The 12,071-nt window shown below is 40.3% G+C and overlaps 1 protein-coding gene across 12 annotated transcripts in view; it reads left to right on the top strand.

Moving 5' to 3' along the window:
* ANKRD44 (ankyrin repeat domain 44) overlaps positions 1–12,071 on the top strand; it is a 314,414-nt gene that overhangs the window by 286,197 nt on the left and 16,146 nt on the right. For all 12 annotated transcript variants that reach the window (XM_006078152.3, XM_044936824.1, XM_025277923.2 and 9 more), the window contains 4 exons: positions 3,003–3,204; positions 8,405–8,492; positions 10,411–10,528; positions 11,620–11,836. In XM_006078152.3, the coding sequence (XP_006078214.2) occupies positions 3,003–3,204; positions 8,405–8,492; positions 10,411–10,528; positions 11,620–11,836 (625 nt within the window). The remainder of the gene's footprint in view (positions 1–3,002; positions 3,205–8,404; positions 8,493–10,410; positions 10,529–11,619; positions 11,837–12,071) is intronic.

The raw sequence follows: 12,071 nt of genomic DNA, 5'->3' as shown, positions 1-12,071 counted from the left end.
AGTGATAATAAATCCTATAAAGATAAAATAAAGCAAGATAAGTGGGCTGGAGAGTGCCTTATGTGTTGAGGAACAGGGTAGTGATCTATTTTAATTGGGCTCTGGGAAGCCTCTAGATAAGGAAATGTTTGAAGCAGAATTACCAAAAAAGCCATGTGGCTCTTAGAGGCGGAAGAACTCTCCAGGCAGGGCAAGCAGAAAGTACAGATGCAATGGCTGAGAGGAGAACATACTTTCTTTAATCATAGGGAGGGGGGAGGGGAGGCTAGTGTGGTTGAAACAGAGTGAATGAGGGGCCATGCTGATGATCAAGGGTGAGGGAAGCCAAATCCTAAGGGTCTGAATGATCATGGGAAGTTTTGGGTTGTGTTACCAATGAGTTTTCATTGAGGAGTGCTATGTCCAACTTGAGTTTTCAAAGATTTCATCTTGTGGCTGTTCAGTAATAGTTTGCTGGTGGCTCAGACGATAAAGAATCTGCCTGCAATGCAGGAGATCTGGGTTGGGAAGATCCCCTGGAGGAGGGCATGGCAATCCACTCCAGTATTCTTGCCTGGAGAACCCCCATGGACAGAGGAGCCTGGCAGGCTACAGTCCATGGAGTCTTGAAGAGTCGGACGCGACTGAGCGATGCAACATAGCACACAGCAAGGAGGGAAAGGGAAGCTTTTGCCATCGTGGCAACAGAGGATGTGGTATAATGAAGAACTGGATAGATTCTGGATACATTTTAAAGAAGGAGCAGAGATGATCATGGCTTGAAAGTAGAGATGATCATGTCATTGAGGGCTACTAGTTACCCAACACCTGTGTGCAAATTGTAACAGATATGGATAGCTGTTTCCCGCCAGGTGCCTGACAACCTGATGACACCTCTGTTGGTGAGCAAAAATATGTCCCTTTCTTTCAGCAGACACACCCCTGTACCAGGGCATAGCAAGGCAGTGGGGAGAGATGGGGAAGCTATTTTTAGCACTCGCTTGCCCCAGTGTTCCAAAGCTCTTGTGCAGGGCCACAACCCTGGGCTTAAGAGGGAAGATGAAGATGACTCCAAAATCTGGGGCCTGAGCAACTAGGAGGGTAAAATTGCCATTTACAGAGATGGAGCAAATTTTAGGAGGAAAATTAAGAACTCATTTTGGGACATGTTAAGCTTGAGATGTATATTAGATATTCAATAGGCAATTGAAGATACAAGTCTTAGAAAGTAACTGGGATATAAATTTGGGATTCATCAGCATATGAGTTATTACACTACACATATAATATATATGTTTAATATGTAATATAATAACCATAATCATTCATAAAAATAATATAAGAAAGTTTTATAAACAATTCCTTTTAGTACTCTTTAAATCTTGTGGGTCCTTTTAATCTAGTTTTTGTTATTGTTGTGGTTGATATGTACAGAGAAAAACATTCAAGTAGTTTTTAAAAAGATAAGTTAAAATAAGTCCATTTGCTCATTACTTTACCTCTCATTTCTCGAGTAACCACTGTTAAGTTTCCTTTGTATCTTCTAAAATTTCCTATGAATACAGAAATATACATAGATACAGGTGTGTGTCTATCTGAGTATATTTGCTTTTCATACAACAAAATCATTGTATTTATTATTTGCAACTTTGTTGTTTTTTTAATTTTTGATAGGGTTTGTCAAATCACCCTTCACAAATATCACACCAATCTATACTGCCACCAACAGAGTGTAGATTGATTTTTTCCACCATGTCTTAACTAATACTGGACATGCCCAAACTTAATCACTGCCATTTGGTAGTTTAAAAATAGTACCATAAAAATTTACATGTTTTTTTCATATGTTTATTGACCTTTTATTTTTATTTTTCTTTGAGCTGCCTTTTCATACCCTTTACACATTTGCCTAGTTTTTAAAAAGGCTTATGGAAGCTCTTTGTGTATTGAAGAAATCAGTCCTTAGTCTGCGCTAAGCATTTTTTCAAATAAATTGTGCCTAGGGTGATTGCTGCAGTGGAAAAATAGCATAAGAGACATGAGAGGCGACTTTGACTACTGAAGACACTGGCAACAGCCTTGTCCTCTGTCTCCTCCTTCACTTCCCTCCACCAACCATCCCCCACCCCCACTGAATTCTTTTTTTTTTTTTTCCTTTTATTTCAGTGTCCTTGACCTTGTATGTGCACTACAGTTTTTTAACCTTATAGACTTAGTAAAAATTTCCTTTCAGACTTTTAGTTTTGTGTTTTAGTAGTATGAAGCCTCCTAACTTTAACACAGTGTAGGAGCTCACAATAGGACTGAACTTGGCCTTAATATATGGAATATACTTCCATAATTGTGTTTATGTTTTGATGATAATCAATGGAGAAAACAAGAGAAAAGGAAGCATCAACCATGTATTATGCACTATGCAAAGGCTGTGAAGTTTTATCTCTTCTCATCCTCTCTGGAAGGCAACTTCTATTGCTCTTACTTTATAGATGAGGAAACAAACTCTAAGTGAAATTAAGACACTCAGCCAGGATCACATGGTTGAAATTAAAATGTTGGACTGTAACAGAAGATCAGTATGCTTCTGTTGAATTACAAAGTCCACAATGTTTTTAGTGATTTTTTTTTCCTCCAGGTTTAACAGAAAAGCCGTCTGAAAAAATATTTGGATCTTACCAATGTGTTTAGGATTGAGCTGACAGATAAAAGAATATATTAATTCACTTAGCTATTAACCTGTGTTAGATTATTGGATTAATAGATATAAGAATACATTGATACATTTAGTACCTTTGGAGTAAATTATTTGACAAAAGAGAAGGAGCATTAAAAGATTTATATGTACCTGTGAGGTCTGTGCATTGTAATTTTTCCATCTAGTTCTAGTTTCAGCCGTGTTTTAATAATTATGCCATGTGCTCTTTGAAGTAGTCTCCCTCCGTGACCTGGGAAGCTTAGCCCCTCAGATGGACTGTTGTGGGATTTAAGGTGAGCAAGCACTTGAGTTTGTGGTTTCTCCTTTGCAGGCCTACAATGGGCACCACCAGGCCTTGGAAGTCCTTCTGCAGTCGCTGGTAGACCTGGACATCAGGGATGAGAAAGGCCGCACTGCTCTGGATCTGGCTGCCTTTAAGGGACATACGGAATGTGTGGAAGCACTTATCAATCAAGGTGCATCCATCTTTGTGAAAGACAATGTAACCAAAAGAACCCCACTTCATGCCTCAGGTAGGTCTTGTCAGGAGTCTGGTTACATTAGTTTTGTGGCCCACTTATAAGTTTGAGTAAATGGATGGCGGCATCTTCCTTCATCCCAATTTTGAAAATATCCTCTTTCTATGTCAAATATGCCTGTGCTCTTCCAAAGTGCTTTTGGCTTTCTGTTCATTTAGAGATGATTAGTGTTCTACATCCAGAGAGGCTCTGACCTTCTTTAAAGGCTAATTTTTTTTTTTTTTGGAGCAGCTTTAGAATCATAGCAATATAGAAAAGGAAGGTATAGAGGTTTCCCACATAGCCCTTGTCCATCACACATGCATAGCCTCTCCCATTATCAACATCCCTCACCAGACTGGCATATTCATTACAATGGATGAACCTATACTGACACAACATGATCATCCAAAGTCCACGGCTTACATTAGGTTCCACTATTGGTGGTGTGCATTCTGTGAATTTGAACAGATGTCTAATGACATGTATCTACCATTCTGGGCTTCCATAGGTTGCTCAGTGGTAAAGAATCCTCCCGCCAATACAGGAGATACAGGTTTGATCCCTGGGTTGGGGAGATCCCCTGGAAAATGAAATGGCCACCACTCCAGTATTCTTGCCTGGAAAATCCCATGGACAGAGGAGCCTGGCAGGCTGCAGACCATGGGATTATAGAGTCGGATATGATTGAGTACACACACACACGCATATCTATCATTCTGCCCTAAAAATCCTCTACGCTGCATGTGACCTTCTTAACTCAAAAGAGTGTTCAGTACCTTTGGCCAATGACAATCACAAAACTTTCTGAAGAAAAAGGGCAAGGTGTATTGTTATCGTCAGATAAATCACATAGAATAAAATCTCATAGCATTTTGAAGCATAAAATTAATGATACTTCACAGCTACTTCATGAAAGGAATTTTCAGACAGCAATCTGCTGAGTATTAACATATGTTACTTCTTCACTTTTGCTCTGATTCTTTAATTTTTTTTAATTAAAATTTTTTTCAAAAAATTTTAATTGGAGTATGGTTCTTTACAGCGCTGTATTAGTTTCTGCTGTACTGCAACACAAATCAGCTGTATGTATACATATGTGCCCTTCCTCTTGAGCCTCCCTCCCACCCCCCACCTCACCCCTCTCAGTCATGACAGAGCACCGAGCTGAGCTCCCTGTGCTATAAGCAGCTTCCCACTAGCTATCTCTTTTACACATGTTAATGTATATTTGCAAACTCATGGACTGTAGCCCTCCAGGCTCCTATGTCCATGGGATTCTCCAGGCAAGAATACTGGAGTGGGTTGCCATTTCCTTCTCCAGGGAATCTTCCCGACCCAGGGATCGAACCCAGGTGTCCCGCATTGCAGGCATACGCTTTAACCTCTGAGCCACCAGGGAAGCGTTCATGTATATATGTCAATGCTATTCTCTCAACTTGTCCCACCCTGTCAGCCCACTCTGTGTCCACAAATCCATTCTTTATGTCTGCATCTCTATTCCTGCCCTACAGATAGGTTCATCAGTACCATTTTTCTAGATTTCATATATATGCATTAATATGATATTTGTTTTACTCCTTATTTTTTCCTTTTTTAGTATTTATTTATTTTTAATTGGAACATAATTGCTTTACCAACACAATTTTGTTCTGACTCTTGATGCATCAGGTGTAAAAATAGTCTCTTAAAAAGCTACATGTATTTTTCAGAAAGTAAGTAATTTGCCGCTTCTGTGATTTTTCTTTAATGCACATTAAATAAAACTGTGTCCAGATACTTCTAGACATATACACAGATGACAAGGTAATGTGGAAGAGTTTCTAGCTCAGCTAAGGCACAATTTTCTTTGAGTTCAGGAGTTCAGTGATAATAGCCTTTGATCAGGATAGCAGATATTATAAAGAGAAGTAAGTATTTTTCACTGTGAAATAATGGATGTATTGAGGAAACAAAGGAATGAAAACAGTTTTCAAAAGATTTTGTGATTCTTGTACTTGGGAAGATTTTCTCAGAATGTTAGACTTTGTGGAAGCATTGCCATCCACATCTCTGAATGTTCAAACCACTGAGGAAAAATAATACAAAGATTGAAAAAACATGGTGTTGCTTAATTATCTGGAAGCAGTTGTTCCTAGAAAAAACTTAAGCCATGAGGTCAGCAGTGATTGGTATGGTTAAATTATAAATTCTTATTTCCCATCACATTTAGTCTTTTTGGTATTTGTAAGTATTATTATAAAATTTAGTATTCTAGGCATTCTTAGTATTACCATATAGTTTACATTTAGTTCTCCTTTTAAAGTTGCCTGTTATTAATGCCAAGCATAGTTACCGAGTACTTCCTGACACTTACAAAGGACCCATTTTGGTTGTGGAAAATCGCCCTTGTGAACAGGTCAACAATGAAGAATAATCATTGTCATTCATTTGCCACGGTGATAAAGGCTGTAGTCCAATGGAGCCCCCTAGTGGTCAACAGGACGCGCTCCTTTTGGGTGTCCACCCCGTGCAATTCGTTGAGAAGGTGCCGGCTGTCATTTGATTTTATTCCCCACAAAATGTCTGCTGTGCAGCAGCTTTAACCTGTGCTTTGAGAATCTGCTTTTCCAGAATCTTTTGCAGCTCATTCGAGAGGCCAATTTTTTTGTTCCAAATCCTGAGAGTACTGTGAGGAACAGGATCCAGGATGGATTTTAGAGGGTTTGGCGTAGATAGTGGTAACGACAGTTGTGGTCTTTGAGCAGCATGAAAAATGACTGTCGCTCATAGTCAGGGAGAGGCTGAGCTAGTCTGAGACAAAGCTGGGTTTGGCAGGGCACAGCAAAAGGAAATGGTAGCATCTTTTTGCTGGAAGGCAACTGGGGGAAAATGTGTGTAGGAAGCCGAGAATTCTAGTGTAGCCACACTTTTAAAATAAGGGACTATTAGCTAAGTTCAAAAAAGCTACACACGCCCACCTCCCAGCATCTCAACCGCACCTGCCCAAGAAAAACATACTACTGTAGGAATTAGTTTGCTCTCCAGCATACTGGATGTGCTCAGTCACTTCAGTCGTGTCCGACTCTCTGCAACCCCATGGACCATGGCCCGTCCAGCTCCTCTGTTCCTGGGATTCTCCAGGCGAGAATACTGGAGTGGGTTGCCATTTCCTTCATACTGGATGAGTGATACGAATTAGATGATTTTTCCCCTTTTTTAGTTTAGGCAAAAATAAAAATCCTCAAAACTATTATGATTATGACTATTTGAATTTGAGCATACCCCAGGAGATAATGGACGACAGAGGAACCTAGTGCGCTACAGTCCAAGGGATGGCAAAGAGTCAGATGTGATTTAAGGGCTGAATAACAACAACAACAGTTTAAAGAATATAAAATTGATATAGAAAAAGGAATCAATCAAAATATGCTGTATTTCATGAGTATTATAAAATAATACCACCTGCAGTATTTAGCTGTCAGTCCTCTGCTAATTATTTTCTTTTAAGCATACATTAAACCTCTTGCATATTTCACCAGTGCTAACAGACTTAATGTAATTTTTAAAACGAAAAGCAAAAGAGCAACAACATTTCTACAAGATTTCCTCCTGAGGTACATAAATGGGATGTTGCTGAGAATTAGCTGAATGCAATGATCTACAAAATGTGGGTATTATCCCTGTAGTTAATTTGAGTGGTGTTGATGAATGTGAGCTAATTCTAATATGTATTGTCCCTGAAAAATGTGTCGTCGTTAAATTAGCCTTCTCTCATGACTCTCATGCAATAAAAAGGGCTGTAAAACACAGCTCTAAGAAGAGCCTTTATCAACCTAACATAGCTGCATCTATTCCCTTCTCTCTCTACAACCATAACAAGGTTAATGCAATGTATTTTATGGTGTTCTTATTGTTCAGAGAGGAGAGAAGGTCACGTTCAGAATTTTAAATATATTTGTTAGCATCCTACTCCCTGAGTAGAAAACTATGTCTTTTGCAAGGCTGTGGGTTCCATTCAACAAGCTAAAGGAAAGTACCCTACCCCAGGGATTATCAGCCTGGGAGGTGCTTCCTGACCCTGTGGCACCAGGATCTTCTTCCTAAAAGAACATCTTGCCTGGTGCACACAGAGCAGAGTGAGTCCATGGGTTCCACCCCAGGCAGTCAAGGCCAACTGAAGATTTGGGCCACGCTTCCTGCCCATTGCCAGTTCCCACCTGGGCAGCTGAGTGAGGAGGGGCAGGGCCTGCTGCCCCCAGTCAGAGCTCAGCAGGGGAGAGAGAGGGGAGCAGAGATAATAGAGGGTGGGAGAAGGCAGAGAAACAAGGGCTTTGATATGAGGAACTCAGACGGAGAAGTCCTCCAGCCCCTGGGGTGAGGAGCCATCTGTGAGTCTTCTGGGAGTGCCAATCAGCAGCGAGCCAATGGCTAACATTGCCAGCTTGAGGTTTGACTTAAAGTCACTAGTCATCAGTCAGAACGTCTACCTCAGAATGTGAAATGATGGGGATAAGAAGCAAACTCTGTTACCATCTCCCTTCCTCCCTCCCCTGCTCCCCTCTTCCCTCCTTCTCTCTTCTGCTCCTCCCCTCATTCACCTGCTCTCCTCTCCCTCCTCCTCTGCCTTCTCCTCCCCCTTCAACCTTCTTTTAAAAAGGGCTTGAGGTGGACTGGACACAGGAAGATTGTACAGAGTTGGGAGACTCTCTTAGAGGAACATAAGGGTTACCCAGAAAGTGGCAAGAGATGATCGGTTCTGTAGGAGTAGATAAGAAAGGATGTCCTCTTTAAGGAAAAAAGCCTCTATACAGCATCCAGGAAAGCAAGTTAGATGAGAACCACAGTGCCCTGATAGGAAGAAAGTGGAGATGGGTTGGTAACAGACGTATTGCCAGCTGTGCCCAGCAGCTGGCACTAGCTGGACACGTGGGGATGTCCATCAGCAACAATTCAGTTCAGTTTAGTTCAGTCACTCAATCTTGTCCCAGCTCTTTGCGACCCCCATGGACTGCAGCATGCCAGGCCTCCCTGTCCATCACCAACTCCTGGAGTTTACTCAGACTCATGTCCATTGAGTCAGTGATGCCATCCAACCATCTTAATCCTCTGTTGTCCCCTTCTCCTCCCGCCTTCAAGCAACAATTGGAAACCACCAATTTGAAGTCCAAATAAATTTTATTTCGGAAGGATCTGTATGGTCTGTTAAAAGAATGTCCATTATTTTCTTTTTCAGTAATTAATGGTCACACGCTGTGTATGCGGCTATTACTAGAAATTGCAGACAACCCAGAAGTGGTTGACGTGAAAGATGCCAAAGGACAGTAAGTGTTCTCACACCTGGGGTTGACATTTCGAATCACAACTGATCAGTTAATTTGTTAAACAGCTAGGAGGGCTGAATGCTGAAATTTGGTGTTTATACTGGGATGAAATTGATGGATGAGGGTCCTAGAAGAATGAAGTAGCTTTGTGCTGGAGTATATATCCAAGAAAAATGTGTGTGTGTGTGTATCTTGATGAAAAAGAGCTAACTTTTAATATATGTACCCTTGTTCTCTGGCTTTTTAAAAATATTTTCTCATTTGTTCCTTTTTTCTATTCACTTTTACCCTCTTCTGAAGCTGCTACCATCTCATTTTTTAAAATTAATAATGGAATAGGACAGACCTCAAGACGTTATCACCTCCATAAAAATCCTTCATATTTTTATCCTTCCTGTGTTATTTTTCCCTGAGTATTTTCCATCTGTTAGCCTGTTCTCCCACCCAGTCTTCTCTTACAAATAGGAAACACAGAGCAATAAAGCGCTGGTGACTCACCCCAGATATATGAGTTCATGTTGAAGACAGAACTGGGCCTCACCTCCTGGAGCCCAGCACTTGGGTCTTTCCTCTGGACTTGTCCTCCTTTTCTTTAAGGCAATGGAGCTTTGTTCAAATGAAATACTGAACCGAAATCCAACGTAAAAAACTGTAAAAGTAGTTCACAGTTGCTCTGATGGAAACAAGAGCATCTCTTACATACACACAGTCCCTGCTCAATTGATACTTGGCTAATGCTGCATAGTTCTGAAAATGATGGGATTCAAGTGAGCATTTTGAGGTGGAACTTTCCTCTGCCCTACTCATATTGATCATTCCACTGCCACCATTCCATGTGGTCATTAGAGACCAGAGGCAGATAGCTTGTTCCAGGTAGTAGAGAGCAAATTGGGGACACTCAGAAAATACTAAGCAATTGTCAAAAAGGGAGAGAGACTGAGAAAGAGAGAGACAGAGAGACAAAGGAAGAGAAGAAGATGCTCCCGCTGGAAGTGATGAGTATTTCTTAATCTTCTTTTTAAAAGCCCATTCAAATCAAAACCCACAATGAGGTATCATCTCATGCTGGTCAGAGGGCCGTAATCAGAAAGTCTACAAACAATAAATGTGGGAGAAGGTGTGGAGAAAATGGAATCCTCTTACCCTGTTGGTGGGAATGCAAACTGGTACAGCTACTATGGAGAACAGTGTGGAGATTCCTTAAAAAACTGGGAATAGAACTGCCATACAACCCAGATATCCCACTGCTGGGCATACACCCTGAGGAAACCAGAATTGAAAGAGATACAAGTACCCCAATGTTCATTGCAGCACTGTTTACAATAGCCAGGACATTGAAGCAGCCTAGATGTCCATCTGCAGATGAATGGATAAGAAAGCTGTGGTACATAAACACAATGGATTATTACTCAGCTATAAAAAAGAACTGCATTTGAGACAGTGCTAATGAGGTGGATGAAATTGGAACCTATTATACAGAGTGAAGTCAGAAAGAGAAACACAAATACTGTATATTAATACATATGGAATTTAGAAAGATGGTAATGACGATCCTATATACAATACAGCACAAGAGACACAGATGTAAAGAACAGACTTTTGGACTTTGTGGGAAAAGGCGAGGGTGGGATGATTTGAGAGACTAGCATTGAAACATGTATATTACTGTATGTAAAATAGATGGCCAGTGCAAGTTCAGTGCATGAAGCAGGGCTCTCAAAGCTGGTGCTCTGGGACAACCCCAAGGGATGGGGTGGGGAGGGAGGTGGGAGGGGGGTTCAGGATGCATGGGACACATGCACCTGTGGCTGATTCATGTCAATGTGTGGCAAAAACGATCACCATACTATAAAGTAATTATCCTCCAATTAAAATAAATTAATTAAAAAATAAAAGCCCAATTTCTCTCTTTTCCTAGAACCCCACTAATGCTTGCAGTAGCGTATGGACACAGTGATGCTGTTTCATTGTTACTTGAAAAGGAAGCAAATGTAGATGCTGTCGACATCATGGGCTGCACAGCTTTACACAGAGGGGTATGTACATCTTCCTTAGCTTTAGTCAAGCAATTCTGTAGTGAACTTGTTTCTTCTTTTTTTTTTTTTACCTCCTTATGAATTTTTAGTAAGAAGATTGTTGCCTGAGATAACCAATTAACCGCAGTCAGTCAAAAAGAAATTACAGAATCTTTTGCAAAGATAAAATAATGGCAGGTACTCTGAGGTTCTGCTCTTGAGTTGCCATGTTGGACTGTGATAATAGATATATGAACACCTATTGTTGCAAGACTTGGTTCTGCTTTCTGATTGCATGCACATCATAGGAAATTTGCAAAAAAAATCTTAAAGCACAAATAACAAAATAATAATCTCTAGTAATCTTACCTCCTGGAGATAACCACTTTTTATATATATCACCAATCTTTTTTCTAAATATAGATTTGTTTTAAATCTTAAAAAGAATACTGAAGATGCTATTTGGAACCTTTTTTTTCTTATAGTATATCAAGTACCTTTGTCCATATCACTAAATATTTTTCTGCCCTGTCTTTTTTAATCCTCCATTGTGTGCAGGTGTTGTAATTTATTCTGATGATTACCTAGTTTTGAGTAACCATGCTATTTTTAATTGTTCTTTATTACAATGTGGGCCCATTTACCACCTGAAGTATGTACTCTGCTGAAATAAGTACACTGTGTGTAATTCTTCATAAACACCTGCTAAACTGTTTTCTAAAGTATATCAAGAAATCTAAAGAAACAAAAGCAGAAATCAGGAAATTGTTATTTAAAGATGGTGCTGACCACCATGATCAATGAAAAGAAGAACTCTAAATGTTTAATGCCATAATCATAGATCTTATTTTAGGTACTTTTTGGGTACTTCCTATGGGCCACACAGCAGTCTGGGAGCCTTTACATATCTTATTAGTCCTCACAACAGCCTATGAGGTCATTATTACTGTCCTCATTTACAGGTGGGTGTTTCTCTGAAGTAGGATAAGAGTCTTTTCCCTTAAGACCTGGGCGTTATGTCCACTTACTTTGAGCCTAACCCCACTTAGTCAACAACTTTGCTTGCTGAGTCTTCTTAGATTTGTGTTGTGTTTTTAATTGTGATGCATCAGATTATGACGGGACATGAGGAATGTGTGCAAATGCTGCTGGAACAAGAAGTGTCAATTCTGTGTAAAGATTCCAGAGGGAGGACACCCTTGCACTATGCAGCTGCTCGTGGCCATGCCACGTGGCTGAGTGAGCTGCTCCAGATGGCACTTTCCGAGGAGGACTGTTCTTTCAAAGACAACCAAGGCTACACGCCACTGCACTGGGCTTGTTACAATGGTGAGTTAATTGTCACTTGACTGATTCCAGTAGACTTCCTATCCCAACACCACTGTGATCTCAAAGGAAGTGAGAACATAACATGATGCTGTAACCAAGGTATCCACTCTTTCTGCATTCAGATACTGCAAAACAAACAAACAAAAATACCTTTTTTAGAAAATATTTTTCCCTCCGTGGCTACCATGATGCCATATTGGAATGAAAAATCACTTCACACTTTTTCTTAACCAGT

The sequence above is a fragment of the Bubalus bubalis genome, chromosome 2, assembly GCF_019923935.1.
Source record: "Bubalus bubalis isolate 160015118507 breed Murrah chromosome 2, NDDB_SH_1, whole genome shotgun sequence".
Lineage (NCBI taxonomy): Eukaryota > Metazoa > Chordata > Mammalia > Artiodactyla > Bovidae > Bubalus > Bubalus bubalis.
The sequence above is the reverse complement of the archived record's forward strand: the minus strand, read 5'-3'. Positions and strand labels throughout refer to the sequence as shown.